At 41.8% G+C, this 22,862-nt stretch overlaps 2 protein-coding genes across 4 annotated transcripts in view; one reads left to right on the forward strand and one right to left on the reverse strand.

Annotated features, from left to right (window-relative positions):
- EGFLAM (EGF like, fibronectin type III and laminin G domains) overlaps positions 1-6,902 on the forward strand; it is a 297,792-nt gene extending 290,890 nt beyond the window's left edge. For both annotated transcript variants that reach the window (XM_073621500.1, XM_073621508.1), the window contains one exon: positions 2,286-6,902. In XM_073621500.1, coding sequence (XP_073477601.1) covers positions 2,286-2,440 — 155 coding nt within the window. In that variant the 3' untranslated portion in view covers positions 2,441-6,902. The remainder of the gene's footprint in view (positions 1-2,285) is intronic.
- Positions 6,903-8,853: 1,951 nt separating this feature from the next.
- LOC141132721 (leukemia inhibitory factor receptor-like) overlaps positions 8,854-22,862 on the reverse strand; it is a 150,127-nt gene continuing 136,118 nt past the window's right edge. The window contains exons 20-21 of one of the 2 annotated variants that reach the window (XR_012242959.1): positions 11,775-21,338; positions 8,854-11,731 (exon numbers count right to left, since the gene is read on the reverse strand). Coding sequence is in view for 1 of the 2 variants with exons in the window: in XM_073621483.1 (XP_073477584.1) it covers positions 20,703-21,338 (636 nt within the window). In the remaining variant the exon portion in view is untranslated. Of the gene's footprint in view, positions 21,339-22,862 lie in introns of both variants that reach the window. The other variant, XM_073621483.1, reaches the window with a different exon arrangement.

The raw sequence follows: 22,862 nt of genomic DNA on the forward strand, positions 1-22,862 counted from the left end.
TGGTTAATAAAAGGACCCCTCAACAGGCGTAAAGGGCCCTGGGCCGGAGGGAAGAGCCCTGAGACTGACGGAAAGGGGCAGGGAGGGCCCTGAAGGTTCTAGTTACACCTCTGGTTCCAGACATGAATGAAGTATCATTATGTGGCACATCAAATAAAGTTAATAAAAAACAAAAAAAAAAATACGGTGTTATGTGAACAGGCCCTTAGATTTCCTCCATGATGATAAGAGCAGCCTTGCCTACCTACCTTACAAGTAAGACCACCTACTGGCTGTTTGAGTGGAGCTTATGCTTGCGGTGTCAGTAGGCAGCGCTTACAGTATACCTATAGACAACCTTTTTTTTATTTTGGATAGAGTGGGGGAGATTAAAACCGCTGTCAGTTTTTGTATTTTTTTTGCCATCTGCGTGCAAAATTCGAGTCGAGCCAATTCATATAAGAGAGGAGCTAGCTGCTCTGGGCTGTTCTTTTTATTTTGGGAATAGCTTTTTAGCCCTTGGTCAGCCCATTACTGGACACTGTCTTCCTTTTGGGAACATCATTTCCCTTAAGAAATATTTCGGTCCAGGAAAAGCCATGTAATATATTGCAACTTACCAGCATGTAATAGATTTTTGTGCAAGTACAGAAACATACCTATTGATCCTGCCAAACTTCCAGTGTCCTAACTTCTATGCATTGAACTGATCTCTCAAACAGCGCACTCAATCTTACCAGATATCTTCTGTGCAATATCGAACACCCCCTCCATAGGTAATGGAAATTAGAATAGGTGTAGCTGTTTGTAGTCCAAATCAGGAGAGCAACCTTGGGTAACAATGCTGCTTCTCCACCCTGAGGCTACTTTCGCACTGTGGCGCTTTATAGGCGCAATAACGCTAAAAATAGCACCTGCAAAGCGCCTTGAAAGAGCCTCTCCGCTCACTCCAATGTGAAAGCCCAAGGGCTTTCATACTAGAGCGGTGCACTGGCAGGACTGTAAAAAAAGTCCTGCAAGCCGCATCTTTGCAGTGCTGTAGGAGCGGTGTATATACCGATCCTAAAGCTCCCCTGTCATTTGAAATCAATGGGCAGTGCCGCCGCTGCAGTGGCACTTTGAGGGTGGTTTTAACCCTTTTTCGCCCCGGCTGAAAACCTCCGGAACATCGGTGGTAAAGTGCCACTAAAAATAGCGGCGCTTTACCGCCGATGCCCCCAATGCCCCAGTGTGAAAGTAGCCTAGGACAGGAGGTGGTATTGGCAGCTGACACCCTAGGACAAGAGGTGGTATTGGCAGCTGACACCCTAGGACAGGAGGTGTCACTGACAGAATCACCAGGTGAAAATAAAACTTCCAGATTTTATTTGTCAAAGCTTAATTGAACAAGCTGAAGTAAGAAGCTGATTGGCTACAATGCACAGCTGTGTATTCCTCAGCCCACTAGCATAATGTTCTGTACATCCAAGGGTCCACCATAGGCTGCATCATTATGTGACAAACCACACCACTATCTGCTTACATTGCAGTCCCCATTGCTCCTTCCTGCCTTCCCCAGCACCTACAAATGGGCCCTCCCCACCTAATATATCCTGCTGCTCTTCTGTTGGCTAACACTTCTGTCACTCAGAGGTCAGTGGCATGTCATATGATCCTGATGTCCTCCACCAGAAGGTTAGTGTGAGCCTTGGCCCCAGACTCAGGCCTTGTCTCACAAGCACACGGATAAGATGAAATATCCAGCCCACACCTACCCCCAGGCTTGGGGGAATATCCAAGTATCCAGGTCACATCCAAATATTTATACCTTCTCCCTGCTTGCCCAGATTCGCAAGTAGAAGGCCCCTTTCACACGGGGCAGAGTGACAGGTCCTTGTCTGTTCCACTATGCAGAGTGGACACAGACACAGCCCTGCTATTCTCTATTGGGCAGTTGGATGGAAATGGACTGCATGTCTGTTTTCATGTCATTGTCATCTGATCTGCCAGATGGATGGTGAACGTATCCCCACCTGTCTGTTTTTAGCAGATTTTATTGGATCGGATTCCGGCGGGTGTCTGAGACATGTCCGCTGACATCCGCCGCCCCATAGAGTACTATTAATGGTCCGATCGGGTCTGCCTGAAAAACGGAAAGACAGACCAGATCAGTCTGCTGGGGTGAAAGGGGCTGAAGCCTGCAACAGTGCATATGCTTACTATCTATACAGCACAATGTGACTGAGGTTTCTGACTAGAATATTATTTCCTTGATAGCAGCAGAGCGCTTTTATTTTACTTGTTCTAATATTCTAATTCTTTCCTAGGTGGAATGAAGGAGATTGCCCTGCACACAAACAGACAGTACATTGGAGGCCTCATAGGTTGCATCTCTCACTTCACCCTCTCCACTGACTACCACGTGTCGCTGGTGGAAGATGCATCGGACGGAAAAAACATCAACACTTGCGGAACTAAATAGGAATGAACACTAACATGCTTGAAACCACTCGAGGAACAAAGGAAGACTTTGCACTGTAAGGACAATCTGCAATCCATGTCATTCCAAATATGCTTCAAGAACAACCACAACCAAAAAAAGAATCTTCTGCCAGAAGATCAAACTTGAACTATTTTCTAAAGTCTTGATTAGTGTGGGATTCAGAATATGTGACTAACAAGAGAAATGTGTGTGCCTTTCTCTCACTTCCGGCCCCGAAAATCTAAAATAGTTTTGAGAATATGGATGAGTCAGTCGAAGATTTTAATCACCCCTTTGTCATTTGTAAGTAATATACTGTAAATGAGGAAATGGGTGTCATTGGGCCTAACATGATGGACCTCATCCCTCCTCTGTGGGATCAAAACAGTTCCATCCCACCTACCTGACAGTAACCTGTGCAATACTTAGCAATTGAACACCATGGTCATTTCATCTAGTCATTTTTTTGTATGAGTTATTGTTCATCCAAAAAAAAAAAATTCTGCAGGAAATCCATGACTGTTAGGAGTGTACCTTAAATCGGTGCTAGTTATGTCATGGTTTAGAGAATACATGTTGCTCCACTGATTATTTGATGGTAACATCACCTATTACCCCCACCAGGATCCTTCACATTATCTTGTATTACAGTGACAACCTTTTAATGACTGCAGCTCACTAGAAACTGCCAAAGAGCACACTAGCAATGCAGAATCTTTAGATCCTGATTTGTGACACCACCGGAGCCCTAGATCCTGCATCATTCAATCTTAAACTGAAAATGAACTACTAACTGTACAATCTCTGTTCTTCTTTGGATCTACCAGTAGATACGTAGCTCAAGTACCTCTCAAATTAAATGAGTTTCTTAAGTAGGCCCTTACTCTAAATAGGATTAGCATGTTGTAATGTGTGTGGCTCTACTCCTGAAGGTACAAATGGTTTTATTGGGACCTGTCTAGGCATAAACAGTTCCACTGCAACCCCAAGGCAATCACTGACCCACCAGTGGTGACTGAATAACCGACTTCCATCCAATTGATCTTTTACTTGAGTAGATTGTTAGGTCACAAAGACATCCCTAAAGCCTAGTACACATGGACCGAATGTCAGGCGGCATCGGCCAATTCAATTTAAACTGGCCGACATTCGGCCTGTGTGTACTGGAGCCGGTCCGACTGAAGCCGGTTGTTCAGCTGCCTTTTGTCAAAGGGGCATGACCAAAAAAAAGGACTGCCAATCGGCTCCTAATTAGCGCTCTTTGCCAGTAGCAGAGAGCGCTGACCGGAGAGTTCTGGCGTGGGGGGGGGGGTCGTCTCCCTGTTAGAACACAATAGCACAGCAGGGGAGATCGCTGTACTGACATTGAATAGTTAGTACAGTGGCTCCTCCTGAGCCGTTTTTCGTTGTTCAGGCCGCTGGGTTGAACGAAAAAGAACTACTAGTGTGTACCAGGCTTAAGGGCATGACTCCAGTAGTGGAATACAAATTATATTGTCAGTCTTTACAGGAAAAAAACTTTGAAATCAACCCATCTTCTGAACTTGAACTCCAGGCTGAAGAGTAGGTGAAGTAGCAGTAAACTCTCTAGTTGAGACACCAGACTTCCTAAGGTCCACCCAACTTCCAGTTTTCAGGTACCTCCAGCTGAAGTTCTTCACTTGTGCTTTTTCCCAGGATTGGCTCTACACATGCTGGGAAGACACCTCCAGATGACACCTCTATGAGTCTAGACCTAGGGTTATGCTGGTGCCAGCCCTGGTCCTAAGGAGCTGTCTTAGGGTGCCGGGATTGGGGAAGCGCTAAAGCCGGGGGTCCCTCAAAAGGTGCTTATGCTGGCGCTGCTCACACCTTTTCCTAGCTGAGCACTGCTTAGCTCAGCATGGCACTGGCCAGGGGCTATGTCAATGCTTAGAACTTTAGCTTCTGCCTCCAGCCATCTACACTAACTTTCACTTTCACTTAACTTTCGGCTCTTTCGGCCCCTACTCCTCTCTCCCAGAAGAAGCAGACGAGACGATGGTCCTTGGTTTGCGCACCCACCTCCACCTGCTTCTCTCACTCCAGATTCCAGCTTCTTCAATAAATAACAAGTCTCTCCCACCTGGGTGGTAGCAGAAGCAAGCACCAATCCAGCAGGGAGACAATTATTGCAGAACAGGAGGCATGTGGGGAAGGGCCAGCAGGCACAGACGCGGGAATGGAAGGATCCCTCAGCCTTAGTGGTGGAAGGTATGGCACGGTGCTTTATTCTGTCTGTCTGAGGAGAGGGAAGGGGTTATAGGGACAAAGCAAGGGACAGAAGGGGACATGGGTGCAATCAGAGAAGAGTATGTTGCGACAGAGCAAAGGACATGGGAACAAAACAGAAGACACCCACAACAAAGTGCAACATATTAGATATTGAAAATTATTAATAGTAAAAGTTGTAAAAGCAGAAGTTTTTTTAACCTTCATGCATTCTACTTATACTTTACTTGTATTTACCGGAGCCCGATCTCGATCCAGCAGTGCGCACGAGAGCAGCTGCTCGCTCTCTCTCCTCATTGGCTTAGACACAGCAGCGGGAACCATTGTCTCCCCGTACTGTCAATCAAAGCCAGTGAGGAGGGAGTGGGGGCAGGGGTGTGTCAATGGATATACAAAGGCAGCTTGGAAGCGAGCAAACACAAGTGCCCCCATAGCAAAGGGCACTTTGCTCAAAAAGCAATACTGCAGGTATTGTAGCTTTCTTCCAAGGGTGGCCTTTTACCACTCTGCCCTGTCCGGTACCAACCACAGGCAAACCTGCATATGCAAAGAATGAAGCATGCTATATAGTGCATTACCGGGACATACGGCAGTGCTTTATTAAAGTGGTAGTAAACCGCTGAAAGAAAAAAAAAAAACCCTACAAGACACAATTGTCTTGTCTCTGTAGATTAAACAGATTCATTCACAATTGAGAAAATGGAGCCAAGAATGAGAGGTTCCCTAAGGTTGCTGCCCTGTCAATTTCCAGAACTCATGCTAACTGTATCACACAACATAGCCTCACAGTTAAAGTAGAATTAGTTTTGGATGGGGTGGAGGTGGATTAGAACACCTGTCAATTTGTATTGCTGTCTGTGCCCTCGTTAGGGAGATTCACCCTCTCTCTATTCGTCCCGTTTACCATTAGCATTGGAAATAAAAGAAAATCTCAAATTTTGGGTTGTCCCCAGAAAAGTAATTAAGGGGAAATCTTTCAATAAGGAAACTTGTTCTGGTGGCCTGGGGGTTCCCAAAAGATTACCTTAATTTGCAAGGATTTCCTCTGACTTCCTGTTGTGGTTATGGGACAGGAAGTGAAGGTAAATCCCACCAATGGGGCACAGTTGGCAAAAATAAACCAACGGGTTATAACCCTCCTTTGCTCTAATTAAGAAAAACGTTTAGTCTATAGCTCTACTTGAAGACAAATGCACCATGGGGCTTGACCAGTTACTGGCAACATCTATTTAAATCTTTAACTCTCTAACAGAACGAGCCAGATGATGCAAATATTTCTTGAAAATGTTTATTTCACATGGGCTGTTGGAGGATGGCAAAAACAGGCAATAGATATGCTTTTTTACAGGCCCCCAACCATTTACCTACAATACGGCATGGCGGCTGCTTGGCATGTTGCATTTGGCAAGTGGTGCTCATTAACAAACTTGCCCATTGGGGGTCAATGGGACTGTATTGCAACCTAATGGCAAACGCTTGGCACAAGGTTGCGGTAAATTATTAAGGTATAAGGCAACATGAAATCCCCCTTGGACCTCCTAAATGCCCATTAAACTGCCTCTAACTTTCTCTGACATAGTGGTCCACTGTCAATTCTTTTCAGAAGGGAGGTAGAGCCTACTGCCTTAATGAATGATCCAAGATCTTGTATTACTCTAGAAAATGTAATTGCAATATTTATTCTGATTATTGACCTGCTGCAAGTCAAAATACCAATTTTTTGGTGATAAGATTCCCATCAACTGACACCATGGAATTTGCTAATAATTTATCAGTAAAAGGATTTATTAAAAAAAAAAAAAGTTCTACCTCGATTAAAGAGCGGTATATATGATTTTATTTTCTTTTAATGACCAAAGGCCCATATTCAGCTGTTATCCATTTTACCGACATCCAGACAGGGGTTTACTCATAACCTTCCCCAGATTTTGTATCATGATCTGATTTCCTGGACCACTTTGTAGACCTGACTTAGACATTTTGTACATGTATATATTTTTATAGAACCAAATATAGGACACTTGACCAAATGTAATGTAGAGTTTTAGATGTAACAACTTTTTGCACAATTTCCCCATGTGTTTGTTATGGAAATATGTTTTGTGTCCTAATGTCCGTCTCATTTCCTTTCTTCCCCCATCCTAATACTTTTGTACATTTGTCTATTCATGTTTGTTTTTCAACCAAATAAATATTAATAAGTAATATTGTACATCAGCAGTTTTGATTTCTCTTCTTCTAAAACCTGGCAAGTGATGTATTCATTATTACATCATTAACTTGAAGCAGTGCATTCATTTGACTTGGTATAAGCTTCTGTATAGCCTATACAGCATAGCTCATGTGTAAGGAAAGTATATGGACATCAGCAGAGCTTCCCCTCATTCACTAAGTTATTGGAAAAGTTCCCTTGCAAAGTGAACAGCCTGGTCACCTCATAGTGTATCTCATTACTTTTTTTGGTTTTGAATGCTGTGGTGAGGGGTTAGATATCTATCAGGTTTTTATTATGGTTTCCAAATTAGGGAGAATTACCTTCTCCATTATAGTCCTGGTGACCATTCTCCAAAATGTTAAGTTGCCACCAGAACAGGTATAGGAGGAGACATCTTACAATGTGGATAATTGTTCTGTTGAAACTAAGGGGCTTTGCCTCACTTTGAAAAGATTTCCTCATATATTCTGTTGTGTGCATCTTTCAGAAAGTACAGGAAGGGGACATCTTTCAAATGAGTGTCTTTTTGCCATCTTATTTGGGTTTTCAAAAAGAAAAAAGTCCCTGGCTTTAGGTATACATTTTAAGAATAAAGTGCTGTCACTTCTTTGTCCACTGCCACAGTGTGTGTAAACCCGAACAGTAAACCATTCTCATTTGCTACCGTTTGCTCTGTTAAATAAAGTTTTTGTTATATCTGTTTGATAATTGAAAAAAAAAATAAAACTGCTGACTATGCCAGAAATTTGGTGAGTTCCTCTTCTGTAAGTGAACAAGCTACCTATAAAAGCACATTATAGTAAGAACTCGTATACAAAGGAATTTTTTCAGGATAAAACAACTTTAATCTCCAATATGCTGTATAAAAAATGGAAGTTTAAATGCAGCTTAAAAAGGTCAGAAGTCTTTTAAACGGATCTGAAATGCAAGCTGAATCACTCAAAGTTTGCTGCTTTTCCCTGTCTCCACAGTTAGAACTTGCTTCAAATTTGATCCTTACAGTTAGAAAAATTGGCCAACAACTGTGTAGCATGACAATTTAGATGAGTTGATGGTCACTATAATGGCCAAAAGTATGTGGACCCCCTCTACCTTATTGAGCTTAGGCGTTTCCAGTCAAGGGTGCTGTTAACCACCTATCTACGGGGTCAAATTTTTTTCCCCCCACACATTAACATCCACATTATAAAAGATGGAGTTGTGTTGAGTAAACAATCAACAAGTCAAGCCTTAAAATTATGCAGGTCTGTGAAATATACCAAAAACTATATTACCAAAAATTCTATAGGCAACATTCAGAAGTTATCAGTTTAGAATTAACCATTAACTAAGGCCTTAGAATTATTGCTCTATACTTTACATGTGCAGTACAATTTATGTTTACATATGCATGCACACCCTACAATGCGTATTTGCATTGGTTTCCAACCTCATGGTGACAGTTTGGGGAAGGCTCTTTTCTTTTCCATTATGTCTGTGCCTTGTGTAAAACTCCATAAAGACATGGTCTAGGGAGTTTAGCGTGGAGGAACTCAATTGGCCTGCACAGAAACGTGACCTCAATCCTACTGAACACCTCTAGGATAATTTGCAGTGCCAATTGTGATAGTCTTCTTATTAAAACATGACTACCTGACATCACAGGACACCAGTACCGGGGATGCTCCAGAATTTTGTAGGAAGCCTTCCCAGAAGAGTGGAGGCTGTTCTAGCAGCAAAGAGGGAACCACCTTCGTATTAACACCCATGGATTTGGAAAGGGATGTAATGTCCAATAAGCTCATACAGATGTGACAAACTTTGACAACATAGTGTAGTTAAGTGGGCTCTCCAACTTGTTTTAAGAATAAATTATTTTTCTGACTTTAACACGAATAAAAAAAGAAAAAACACAAAAAGGGACTGGAAGAAGATAAAAAAAATACATAAAACATGCCAGCAAACCAGATTTCATTGAAGTGTACAAACTATATTTCCTTTTATTTGTTTTAGTTATTTTCAAAGAATATTTCAACAAATATTTACAGTGCATTTTTCAGATCACAGCAGACGAGCAGAAAATAATTCAGTAGAAAAAACATAACACTATCATAACATAACACTAAATTATGACCAGACTGATTCTCTTTCATACATTGCAAAAAAATAATTTTCTTAGATCTATAAAAAAAATAAAATTTTTAATACCTGAATGATTTTAACAAAACAAAATATTGCGAGAACTGATAAAAATCTGCATATATAAACTCATTTACAGCAACATTTCCTCCTAAGAGGGCAGGCACAATTTTTTTCATGCTTTTTAGCCATGCACAATTGCATATATATTTTTAGGGCCATCTTGAGCTTTGGGAATCATGGCAGCCTGGACTATGCGCTGCTTGTAGGGCCTCTAGACATTATCCTCAAGGTCATGGACAGTGCAATGATAGTATCCAAATACCAATAAAAGTTAACCAATGCAAACCAATCAAAATTCAGCTTACTGGAGTTTTACCAGTAAAACATAAAACCTGCTGTGGGTCTTTTTGCTGTTTAAGATTTACAAACACAATTGGCTGGAAAGGTCTTGCAACAACCGGAAGGTCAAACTGAGATTTGTATCTCAAGCCAAACATTTTTTGTTAGTTTTGGATAGAGAAGTGAGTGTAGGGTTAAAACCGGTCAGTTTCTCTTTTTGTTGTCACTCCATTGGGAAGATTTCTCGCCACTTTCTGTCTCAGAGACCCAACAGGTAGGGAGGGGAAATCTGAAATGTAAAATTTTGGAATACCCATCAATTTCTATCCAGGTGACAATGGTCATCAGGACAAATAGGCTACACCCCAGGACGAGCAGGGACCTGACACAGGTTCTAACCCTTCCCCACTCCATCCTAAAAAGAAAACAGAAAAATATTGGCTTTACCTGGTAACAGAAAGTCCAGGCAAGGTGACAGCTTGGAGGAGCGTGAGCAAATCTCTCCCGTACGTTGCATTCGGAGAGTGATCTGCACATTGACCTGTGAAGTTGCCTCAATCTGCCCAATTTTTAATGCTGAAAAGTTGATCAGAGTTGAAACAGCTGTAGTGCCAACATATCCCACAGACTTGTAGCAGACCAGAATCAGATTTAGATCAAAGAGTGGGCTAAGCATCATGGTCATAATTTACTCAACACAACCATGTTCCTGGCTTAGAAAAAAACAGCTATAACCATTAAACGTAAGTGCAAGTGATAATGCAGCCATTATCTTTCACAGAATCACCACTCTAACTAAACCACAGCTAGCACAATGAACTCTCAGAGACTGATCTATGAATAACAAGTACACCATCTTCTTATAAACTCAGGTCAGCCACAGACGGTTCCAATCTCGGCTAGTTCAGCAGGAACCAGCAAAGATTCAAAACTATGTATGGATAAGCTAAATGTATCAAGATGATCGATCAACTTGGGTACAACCAGCCTGCCAGATTTTGCAATTATCACGATCTTCTCCCAACAGGGACGGCTTCAGCCTGCCCATACATGGGTCAATAATCGTCCGGTCTCTTGAGAACCAGCTGAATTTCAGGCCATGTATGGCTGGCTTAGGAGAAGCTCTAGGCAACCCTGACAACAGCCATACCGAATGGGAAATGTAATTCTATTCAGCTTATAACTTGTTCCCTTGAGAATGACTGGCCTGGATCATCTGCTGCTACCTAGATACGATAAGGATTGGATGACAGTTACAGTATCTCACATTTGATTCCCTTTAATGCAGCAAATGACCTACAGACCATAATGCAAATTTCACAACACACAAATCTACATTCATCACATCTCCAACCAATCATCCCATTTTTTTGAACACAACAATACACAAACCTTTTCTCCATATGGAGGAGGACCTATCTACATTCACATTTACAAAGGGTAATCAGAGAAAGGCTACAGGGGTTTTGGTGCCCAACACAGGAAAATAATTTGGGGATTCATCATTGTACTAAATAGTGCACAGGAAGGTAGGGAGCGCTATTCTGCATCACATATTCACAGTGGTCTAATCATGACAAAATAAAGAGATGTTGGAACAGTAGGGATGGAGGCCAGGCTTTCAATGCTTCAATCAGTTTTTTTTTTTTCTTCAAGCTATGATGTAGAAATCGACAATGGTAATGTGTAGGTTTCTTGATGCATAGCATAGTCTTTGCTGTTGTCTTCCTGGCAGTAGGATGGAGACTCGACATATGCCAGCAAGCAGGTACTATTGAGGACAGCTCCAGGCAGCTTGTAAGTTTCAGTAGTTACTAATGAGGACAGCCCTGGCCGGCTTGTACTCTGCAATAGTCACTACTGATGAAAGCCCTGACCAGCTTATATTGTGCAGTAGTTACCATTGAGGACAGCCTTGGCCAGTTTGTACTTTACAGTATTCACTACTAAGAACAGCCATGGATGGCTTGTATTGTTCAGTAGTCACTACTGAGGACAGCCCTTGCCAATTTGTGATTTACAGGAGTTACCACTGAGGACAGCCCTGGCCAGCTTGTACTGTGCATTAGTCACTGTTGAGGACTTTGCTGACCAGCTTGAAATTTGGATTAATCACCATTGTGAACATTCCTGTCCAGCCTGTACTGTGCAGTAGTCACTACTGAGGACAATCCTGGTCAGCTTGCACTGCGCAGCTCTGGATGATTTGTACCATGCAGCCATCACTACTGATGAGCCCTGCTCAGCTTTTACTGTGCAATAGTCATTTTTGAGGATAGCCCTGGCCAGCTTGCACTGTGCAGTAACCACTACTGAGGACAACCCTGGCCAGCTTGTACTGTGCAGTAGTCACTACTGAGGACAACCTTGGCCAGCTTGTACAGTGCAGAAGTCGCTACTGAGGACAACCCTGGCCAGCTTGTACTGTGCAGCAGTCACTATTGAGAACAGCCCTGGCCAGCTTGTACTGTGCAGAAGTCACTACTGAGGACAACCCTGGTCAGCTTGTACTGTGCAGAAGTCACTACTGAGGGCAACCCTGGCCAGCTTGTACTGTGCAGAAGTCACTACTGAGGGCAACCCTGGCCAGCTTGTACTGTGCAGAAGTCACTACTGAGGGCAACCCTGGCCAGCTTGTACTGTGCAGTAGTCACTACTGAGGACAACCCTGGCCAGCTTGTACTGTGCAGAAGCCACTACTGAGGACAACCCTGGCCAGCTTGTACTGTGCAGAAGCCACTACTGAGGGCAACCCTGGTCAGCTTGTACTGTGCAGAAGCCACTACTGAGGGCAACCCTGGCCAGCTTGTACTGTGCAGAAGTCACTACTGAGGACAACCCTGGCCAGCTTGTACTGTGCAGAAGCCACTACTGAGGGCAACCCTGGCCAGCTTGTACAGTGCAGAAGTCACTACTGAGGACAACCCTGGCCAACTTGTACTGTGCAGAAGCCACTACTGAGGGCAACCCTGGCCAGCTTGTACAGTGCAGAAGTCACTACTGAGGGCAACCCTGGCCAGCTTGTACTGTGCAGAAGTCATTACTTAGGACATGAATGATGAATGAGGAAAGCCTTGGCTGGGTTAAACAGGGCAGTACAAGCCAGCCTGGGCTGTCCTCTGTAGTGCCTGTGCTTGTCTTCAAGTGATGCAAAAGGTCCATTCTTTATAATGAAAGCAAAAGATTAAAGGTAAAGATGGAGCCACCCAGCAGCCTGAAGAAACCCATTTCCTGCCAGATTAATAAAGCATCACTTGATGAAAAAAAACAAAAAACTGATTGTACTATTGAAATCTGTGTCTCCTTTCCTCGACTTGTCAGCACTTGTCTAGCTGGTGGCACTGAAGAGAGAAAGATGATGGTATCCCAGCAAAAGGTAAGGTAAAAATGAACTACATCAGCAAATTTTCCATAAAGAATAATAAGCCATTAACTCTCTCACAGAGGTCCGTTAATCTCAACTGGTTCCTCTTATTTGGCTTTCCTGCATATGGACACTCATCATCTCAGTCACGCCAACCACGATGAATTCAAATGGAATATATAGTGTTTTGATTTTCAAGTTTAGGTTAGCATGTAATAAAACATTAGCACTAATGTAAAAAAAAAAAAAAAAGTAAAAAGATATGTGTTTAAAAATCTAAAGAACATGCTTTTGTTTAAAAAAAAGAACGTGCTTTTAAAAATATGAAAGAAACTATGCAATTCCACCTAAAAATAAGTGCTTATTGAAGGTACATATACTTTCTGCTTAAAAGGGCGATGGGGAATAGGACCTGCAACATTCACCTTTTATTGGTTTTTGGTGGCTTTTATTGGATGACAATACCGAGGCTCTCTGCCCAGTGCAGACCATTGCCAAGAAAAAGTCATCTACTAGGCAAATGTTGAATGTGTCACAACATTAAACAGTGGCCCAGTGGTTGGCATAAGATCGGACATGGCACCGGCATCAAAGGTGGAAGAAGTGAACTATGTTGTGGGGTTACTTCTCTTTGGGACTTTTACCTTTATTATGTATTTGTTTTGTTTTACTTTTAGTTGCAGTTCCATGGTGCATGAGTTCATTACAGCTAATAAGAAATATTTTTTCTCTGGTAACACTTCACTAGAGTTCATTCAGACTGGTTGCTTTTGGGTACTGCGCTTATTCAAACCAAGGACCGTAAATGCTTAAGATTGACCTTAATATGCACGCATCCTTTCTTACAATGCTAAAAATTAAAGAATGCAGCTTAAACAAAATATAAGTAGTGTTTTTAACAAAAAAGTAACGACAAAAAAAAAAAAAAAAAAAGGAAAAAATCATAAATTCATAAACCTCCTGAGAAAAAACAGGAAGACCCAATATATTTTCACAGAAAAATATGTGGAAGAATTAAAACCAAACATTCAAAACTGTGTTAAGCAATATAAAAATAAAAAACACATGTTTTAAGACAAACTGCTACAGAACAAATTCATTTTAAGAAGACTAGCAAGCTTGAAGACCTGAATACAATATTTAACCCCTTCCAGTTGCAAGAAAGGAAGTTAAACTGGTTCATTCAATAGGGCAGTGCAAAGAGCAACAGTGATGTGGTTGCATACCATCTGGTTTTGCAGGTAGTCATTGTGGGGTATATTTAATAAAGTTGGAGAGTGCAAAATCAGGCTCACTTCTGCATAGAAACCAATCAGCTTCCAGGTTTTATTGCCAAAGCTTAAATTGTTACTAAACCCACTACACTAAAATCAGTATGTATATGCAGTAAAGCATGCTTGTTATACTCACTGTGAAACCTAAGGGGTTCCACAGTGTGTAAAAAGGCTGTTTGATCTTGTATGTACAGATCCTACTCTTCTACTGACTCCAGAACATGTCCGGATAAGACAGAGCTTTTGGCGTTAGGCTGCGCATGCTCAGTTTGGTGTGTATTGCTTGAGTGTTTTTTTTTTCTTGGGGAGAGTGCATGTGATCAGCACAGGGCCAATTAGCACTGTCCAGACAGAGGGTCAGGGGTCCTGCATGCAGCCTCATAGGACAGCTCAGTGCAGTATGAGGACTTCTCCTACAAGCTTTACCAGGAACTGATAGAAGTCACAAGGCTGCTATCAGTGGCAGCTGGTGCTAAACTTTTTGGTGGGGGTGGCAAACAACCCTCCCCCCCCCCAGGTTTGCCCTCAGCTCCTCCACAGTGATGGTCCCCCCACACTCAGTCCCTCCACGGCTTCCTTGGCTATTCCTCTCAGCCAAACCGATCCCCCTCCTGCCCTGATTGGCTGGGAGGGTAGGCCGGAAGACAGTAACGAATATTGATTCGCTAGTGTCACAAGTGGATGGGTTCAGGGCGCAGTGCTCTTCGCCCCAAGCCCAAACTTTTTCAAGCCAATTAGAGCCTAAGGTTCTAATCATGTGGCTTGTAAAAAAAAACAAAAAACTTATAGCAAGCTACAAGTCCGGTGCCCTGCATGCATCTCCCCATGCAAACTAGGGGAGCAGGGCTCCTGTGCCCCTAATGGACCTGCTTTTAATTGTACAAGTTGAGATAAGAAGCGGATTGGTTTCTATGCAGAGAGATTCATTTTGCACTCTCCAGCTTTGTCTTCTTGGTATTTTCTCCCCATCACTATTTGTGAACTGCATCTTTCTCTGCAATAAAGATTCAATTCTAATAATCTATGTATTATATTCTCAATCTTAAAGTCATAACTATTGGCAAGCAACAGCAAATTCACATCCTAAGTTACAAAGATCTCCAATACACTAAATAACCATCGTAAAATACCTTTTCATGAACAGTTTTACCTGCTAAAGGATTTGTAATACTTTTCAACCAGTCTTGCAGTTCAAACACCTCTGCCACAATGAAGATTCACACAATTTTACTAATGCCTAGCTTAGCTTTGCAGTTTCCCATTACTACAGTAGAAGATTCAGGAGCAGTGCGAAAATACTCATTGCCCAATGAGTAGACTGAATTCTATGGTGGGTAAAACAGTTTTTACAGTATTTATTTCAGTTGTGTTTGTCGTTTGGCTCTTGTGTTAACCAAGTTCCGCTCTTGTAATAACCAAGTGGAATGTAAAATAGCCATACTCAACCTGGGTTCCATGGAACTCTAGAACTCTTCTAAAAGTTGCTAGAGGTTCCCTGAGCTGTGGCTGATTTACCTCCCATTTGGTGGTGCCTGTATAGTTACGGGACCAATGCCACTAAGCAGAGCCAGCAGCAGGACACTTGATCTTTTTAGCTCTCTGGAAGGGTGGCATTCTGACCAACACTGTAAGAGAAGCATTTTTGATTGACTACCATATGTAAGCGGCATGCTTCTCACTGACCCCTGATGAATTCATTTTAGTAGTCACTCCTCATGACCTGAAAATTAAAAGGGTGAGAAAGGCTGATGTAAAACTGTGTGGTTCTCGAATAGGAGTATATTTTTTAAATGGGTTGGGGTTTATACTCCTCAGCATCAAAGTTTTTCTTTGCAGTAATTTTAAAATGGTGGTAATTATGGATGTGCAGTAACCTACAGCAATCACCAAGAATGAACACTGTACTGGTCACAAGACATTAGTGCACATTCCATATCACGGCAGATCTTTGCTTTATTGAACAAGCCAGAAGTGGACAAATGGATGTGATGATCACTGTAGAAAAGTTAAAGGCAGGCAATAGATTATGTGATTTTCATTCCTGCAACCACGGGTTGTGGGAAAGAAAATATTACTCAAATTTCCCCATCAACACGACTTAAGAAACAGCAAAACCAAGAGAAGTTTAAATGAATGTGGCATTCATAAATGACTGCAGACAATGCCTTTGGGGGTGTTGTAAAACAATTCACAGAACCCCAAGCACATTCTGATTACATTTTTAGATCAGAGCTGTTGATCAGGTCAACAAAGGAAACGGACAGTTAGTGAAAGTAAACGTCTATACAAAATGTGCCTCAAAAAAACCTCTCTTGCTTTAAAGAAAATCAGGGTTTTCTGCTGTACAGCCGAGCAGGGAGAAGCAGTAATTGCAGTCCTTCTCACATGAACTACTGCACCCGAGGGAAGGAACAAACATGTAAAGCTGAATTCCAGGCAGATATAAAAGTGTATTGGTATCAGCCTCTTTTATCAACCCTTCATACAGCAGAAAAAAAAACAAGGTGTCAATCAGTTGTGCTGCTCTGCAAGCAGCATGCCGATAGTAGGAAAAAGCAGAGTGACAGAGATGAGCTCATCAGTGTGCTGCTTCTCCTTTCACTGACCAGTCACAGGCTGGGGGAGGGACAAGACCTGCAAGTGTTACTTAAAGTGTTCGTTACCCCCAACACTTTATATTCCTGATATCTGCCTGCTGTACCATGTACTTGTATGAGAAAGTATCCTGTTCTCTTTGTATGGCATCCTTTATGTGGAATCCCTGGTGTTCATGCTAGTCCCCTTGCTTTCCTATTAAAAACCGACCACACTAAGAAGGAGAGCACAGTGTGGTCAGTTCTCTAGCTATGCTGGGAACTCAGTGTGCTCTCAGACTTGTCCTGACACGCCCCCGCTGCACAGCCATTCACTGGCAAGATCAGTGTGCTGCTGCCTCTTTTCCCCACGCCCCCCAGTTCTTATGTGGCTGAGAACAGAGGGAATGTGATTGTTTTTTTTTGTTTTTTTTTTATATATCTATACAAAAATATTTTGCCTTTCATTTCTATTCTAAACAGAATGGGTTGTTTTACAAGGTAAGGGTTTACAATCACTTTAACTGCAAACAAAAATCAGATCTCACCCTCAAGACAAGGCTGTGCAGTGCTGTGTGGTAGAGCTGTGTAAAATTTGGGACTGGATGAAAGTAAATACAAATCCAGATACAAACTGGCAGGTAAAACCACTCTCTTATAAGTATAACATCAGTGCAATTAGCCATTTGCCCAGTGTTCATCTTTCAAATGTCATTCTAACATGGAAATCAAATGTTCTACTTTATTTTACTTTCACAAATTCTGCTAAGTGTTCTATCAGAACAGCAGGTCACAGGGAAAACCACACGCATCATAGTTAGGCCTCATGCACACGGGCATAAAAAAATGCTGCATTTTTTTTTCATGCCTCTAAATGCAGTCTATGTGGCTTTGCACATCAGGTGTTTAGATTAGTATATTAAGAGCAGCATTTAGATGCATAAAAAAAAAAAAAAAAAAAAAAAAACACACACACACACACACACACACCAAAGCTGTGTTCAGAGAGACACCTATGAACATAATCTGTGCATGTATGTGTGTTCAAAAATGTACGTATGAGCGTAAATGTGTTGCAACGGCCAGAATAAGTTAGTCTAGTGCATTTACGCTCAACACCATTCCGGCATAAACATGCACACATATGCAACATTGGAAACACTTTTTCTGCCAAGTTCTGGCAGAAAAAACAGCATATATGGGAGCACCAATTCATACACCCGTGTGCCTTAGGGTTCTCAGAGGCAGTGGCGGCCCATAATGAAGGGCTAAGGGGTGCCGCCCCCTACCCATGTGCCCAACCCCTAACCTACAAGCGGGGCGCCGGGCGCACGGACTACAATGGGTTTTTTTTTTTTTTTTTAGCACCAGCTGCCACTGCTCATAGACATACATAAAAAGGCAAATAACAGAGTGACAAATATACGAAGCTCCTCCACGCTGAACTGAGATCTGGCCATTTGCTATAGGTTACTGTTACTCACACTATCGGCTCTCTCTCGCTCTGCTGCCTTATTAAAAAGCCTGTTGAATTTGAAATACATTTTTTAAAAAAGCCTTGAGACAAAACATTTACCAAATCAAAAATTACCATACGATTTCTGTAAGGAGCCAGTAAACCTTATTTACAATGTTGAATATACAAAAGATGAAAAAAAAATTCAAGAGCTAAACATATTATTTACAGATAAACTGAAAATTTTCAGGAGCTTATCAGAGCTGGGGATAGAAGGTAGAATAGATTGGGTGTTTTTTTTTGTACACACAGTGGACTTCCTATTAATTTCACTTAGCTGAAGCCCCTTTTAGTTACACAGAATATTTTGAAATGTATTGTATACCTTATAACTTCTCTATGAAGGATATTAACAGTGTATTTATAAAAACAAACTTTACTTATACTGGCCCTTTAAGGTACATTGTAACAATTGCTATTTTTTTTACTCCATTCATATTTATCTTGAATACCTGGCTTAGCCAGGAGTGCAAGAACGCTATATGGACGCTATGTGGAAATACTATGGAGCTCTAAACATGATGTACATTTCTATTTACACAAGTCTGCCAGCTACAGTGCAAATTCATGCAGTAAAATTACCTGTTATTTTATATACACTTAGAGCTATGTATTAACCATCAAACATACATCATAATGTGCATATTTTATGGGGCAGGATTAGTGTTTGCGAAACCAGATGAAGACATTATCATTCACCTAGCAACTTGTATTATAGTGTTTTCTCAATTGACTTTGATGTTTAGTGATGGGAACATGAGAATGTGCCATGGCTATAACTAGCAAAAATGAAAAGTACAGTGAAGCCTGCATGCTGAAGAACGGTTTGGGTAGAAGATTGCATAAGTGCAGTCTTCACCTTCAGCTTTTGTTATAGCTCTCCCATTCACTGTGGTCTTATCAAGTCCATCTCTCAGGATACTATTCCTTAGGAGACCATGCAAGGGGGAACCATGGAAGTAGTATAGCAAAAAGGTCTCACTAAAGGATCTTCACAATGAAACATACACTATATGACCAAGAATGTGTGGACACTTGACCATTATACCTATATGAGCTTGTTGAACATCCAATTCTAAAACCATGCCGGCAAAACATGCAACCCTTTGCAGCTACAACAGCATCTACCCTTTTAGGAAAAGTTTTACAAGGTTTTGGAGTGTGTCTGTGGAAATTTGTGCTCATTCAGCCAAAAGAGCATTTTTGAGGTCAGGTACAGATGCTGAATGAGAAGACTTGTCTTGCATTGCAAATCATCTTTGCAATTAATTATAACCGTTTTCAATAGGGTTGATTTCAGTGGTGTTGGCTATTTGCGTTCTTACACACCAAACCAGGTCTTCATGGACCTGGTTTTGTGCTCTAGAACCCAGAAATTTGTAAGAGTGTCCACATACTTTTGGCTATATAGTGTACAAGGCCATTTTATGACATACGCGGGCATAAAATCCAATGATAAAAGCTAGTGGGTCCATTGAAAATTTAAAGGACATTTTCTATCTCCAAAGAAAATAAAGAAAAAATACAAAAAGGTTTTAAAATGATTTCCAAACTATGCCCTGCAAGGATTCATTTGGGTTTGCTCAGTTAGTGTCATTTTAAGTCTATCTCTAGTTATCACGATAAAAGAATGGACGGTCTTCTATAAAATAAGGGGTCGTTTTTGGTGCATATTCTATTTTTAAAAAGCATTTTGGTGGGTTCATGGTAAAATCCCTTTTTGTCCCTTTTATTAAAATGGTTCTGGGGACATCAAGGAACCAAAGGAAAGAATTCAACCATTGGTTCTTTAAAACCTTCAAAGATCAGAGGTCGCAAGAGTTCCCCTTTAAGTGAAGGAGCAAACCATCAGCTTGGAAGCCCTAACCATCACCTAATATTCTCAGTCATATAAGCCACCTTTCACTCTGACATCCAAAAAACTCTTCTCTTCAATGTCTTGCCTACTAAAACCTTTAAACCCATTACTTTAAATTACATTTAATCCATTACTGTGATAAAATTCTTAAATACTGTTTGTTTAAGTCTCAACCAAACCGGTTTCCTCACAAAACACTATTTGCTTTGTAGTATTGCATTTTTGAAGATTTAAATGGACCATATACACATAAGATAAGTAAATCCCTTAAATATCCCCGCTAAAAATTCCCCAACCCTGCCATTTGAGATACCATTGCATTTATAGGCATAATACCAGTAAATTCACATTTTCTTTATAATGCCATCTTTCCAGCTACTGTCTACAATGAAGAAGTTTTTTTGGATTGTGCAAGATGCATCTGGTTTTTAGCGCACTTTGCGTAGAACAAAACCTCTCTCGCCTCTTACACTAGGATACCAGCAATGTTGTATTTCAGTATATTTAAGAGGCGTCAAATTTAAGTTATGCCAATTTTTCATCTGCTTCAAGATGAGTTAGGTGCACAGAAACATCCAACTCCCACGTCAACAGATACCATCAATAAGATACCTGGCATCTTTTCCGCAATCCACCTTTCATTGCAATGTCTGTAACATACACTCAACAGGCTGGGAGGCCTTCTCCTGAACAACTGGATGGATTGAGGTCACACTAGGTGATTCACAGCAGATAAGCTCTTCATTATTTGTTCAATCATCCTGTTTGTTCTGAAAGAGAGAAGATATCGACCATCCTATGTGAGTTGGTTTGAGGGAGTCTTTGTTGTCCACTGGGGGGATTAAGAAATGTCTGGAGTTAACAGAGCAAGGGCTTCCAAAAGAAGCATTTTCACTTCCCATGGATGTAGGTGAACCTGGTGAATCTGCAGCCCAGGTATTAGGATGTCCCTGAGGTCTATAACCTGCAGATTCCACAAGGGTATCTTCTGTAGGCGACTGGTTGTCCATGGTCACAGAGCTTATAGGTAGCTGCATTTGTGGCTTGTAACCACTGCTATCCAAAAAGTCACTTTCCAGGTCTTCGTCTGAGTTGGCCTGCGGTTGGTACATCGACTGAACATCTATATACACCACCTGGGAAGGAGTGGCTGACTCATCTAGCACTGGATTAGATGTATCTCCATGAACAGTGGGTTGACAATAAGAAACAACAATGTGGTCATCATCGGGAGCCTCTGACCCATCTTCTGGAAGCTGACCGCTTTCGGACATTGGAGAATTGAGTTCTGTGTCCAGGATTTTTGGAACGGTATAAAAGGACTCGACCACCTCAACACTGTTAGGAGTACATGGGTTCATCTCCAGTGTTTTAATAGTTTTGGTACCCTGTAAAATAAATGGTAGGCAGGAAGTTATTTTTCTGTCACATGACGAGCCAGAAGTCATCTGAAGAAAGGTAATCAAATGTGTTTTTTTTAATAAAGTAGATGGAATTAGAATGTGTTTTTATTGCTTGTGGATATTGGTAAGGAGCGCCGTGCACGAATAGGAAAGTCTTGGAAACTCCAACAGGTTGGAGAATAATGATTACTTTTAACCTCCCTGGCGGTATGATTATTTCGGATTTTAGGTGCTGAAAGCGGTACAATTATTTTGCATGGAAATTTGGCGTTTTATATTGTAGGTCTGTAAATCTTAACAATAACACACTTAAATCTGTCCAAACCAGAGTCTAGTAGATATCCCGGGTATGATAAAGTTTGAAACACAAAAACATAAATTATAATATAATAAAAATAAATAATTAAAAAAAAAAAAAAAAAATAGTAATAAAATAAATTTCCCCACAATTCACTATCGCTCAATTCTGCAAGTGTTCTAATTTACTATCGCTGTTTTCTAGCTGGTCTAAAGCCACTTTTGACGTAAAGGGACACTTTTTGGTTGCTATGGACAATCTCCAGTTTCCAGGCAGAAAGAACAGTGTATATCATGTAAAACTGCATGCAGGGCATGGGCCAGAGCACTGGGGACAAAAGGGATGTGAAATCATTTCATACAGTACTGTAATCTGTAAGATTACAGTACTGTATGTGTTATGATTCTGACATTTTTTTGAATTTGCCGCCAGGCTCCACCCCCCTGCGTCGCGCCGCTCGCAGGGAACGGAGCCTGGCACGGAGAGGCTTCGGAGGAGGACGGAGTCCTCGGACACTGCGGGGGACATCGCAGGATCCCGGGGACAAGGTAAGTAACGCCGCCCCAGGATCCTGCAATGCGATCCCGAGTGTGGCTCGGGGTTACCGCTAATGGTACTGAATTTTAACCCCGAGCCACACTCGGGAAAACCGCCAGGGAGGTTAAAAAAGTATGACATTAAATGTAGAAAACATGTTTGGTGGGGATTGGGGCTCCTTCTTCATGGCTTTGATCAGCTGGTCATGGGCATTGCAGTCTGTGTTCTAATATAATAATGGTGATCTGGAGTGTCTACTGCAGTGAGAGAGAGGCTCATGAATGGCTATTTTTTATGCCGTACACTAATAAAGTAATCATTGTTCTCCAACATGCTAGAGTTTCCAAGACTTTATATTCATGCACGGTGATTCTAACCTACTCAATCTTCACATGTCTGAAGGAGCCTGAGGACTATCCATGTGCAGGGGCGGACTGACAACTCATGGGGCCCCCGGGCAATAGGAGATTATGGGGGCCCCGGGCAATAACAGATTATGGGGCCCCCGGGCAATAACAGATTATGGGGCCCCCGGGCAATAACAGATTATGGGGCCCCCGGGCAATAACAGATTATGGGGCCCCCGGGCAATAACAGATTATGGGGCCCCCAGGCAATAACAGATTATGGGGCCCCCAGGCAATAACAGATTATGGGGCCCCCAGGCAATAACA

The sequence above is a fragment of the Aquarana catesbeiana genome, linkage group LG01 (assembly GCF_042186555.1).
Source record: "Aquarana catesbeiana isolate 2022-GZ linkage group LG01, ASM4218655v1, whole genome shotgun sequence".
Lineage (NCBI taxonomy): Eukaryota > Metazoa > Chordata > Amphibia > Anura > Ranidae > Aquarana > Aquarana catesbeiana.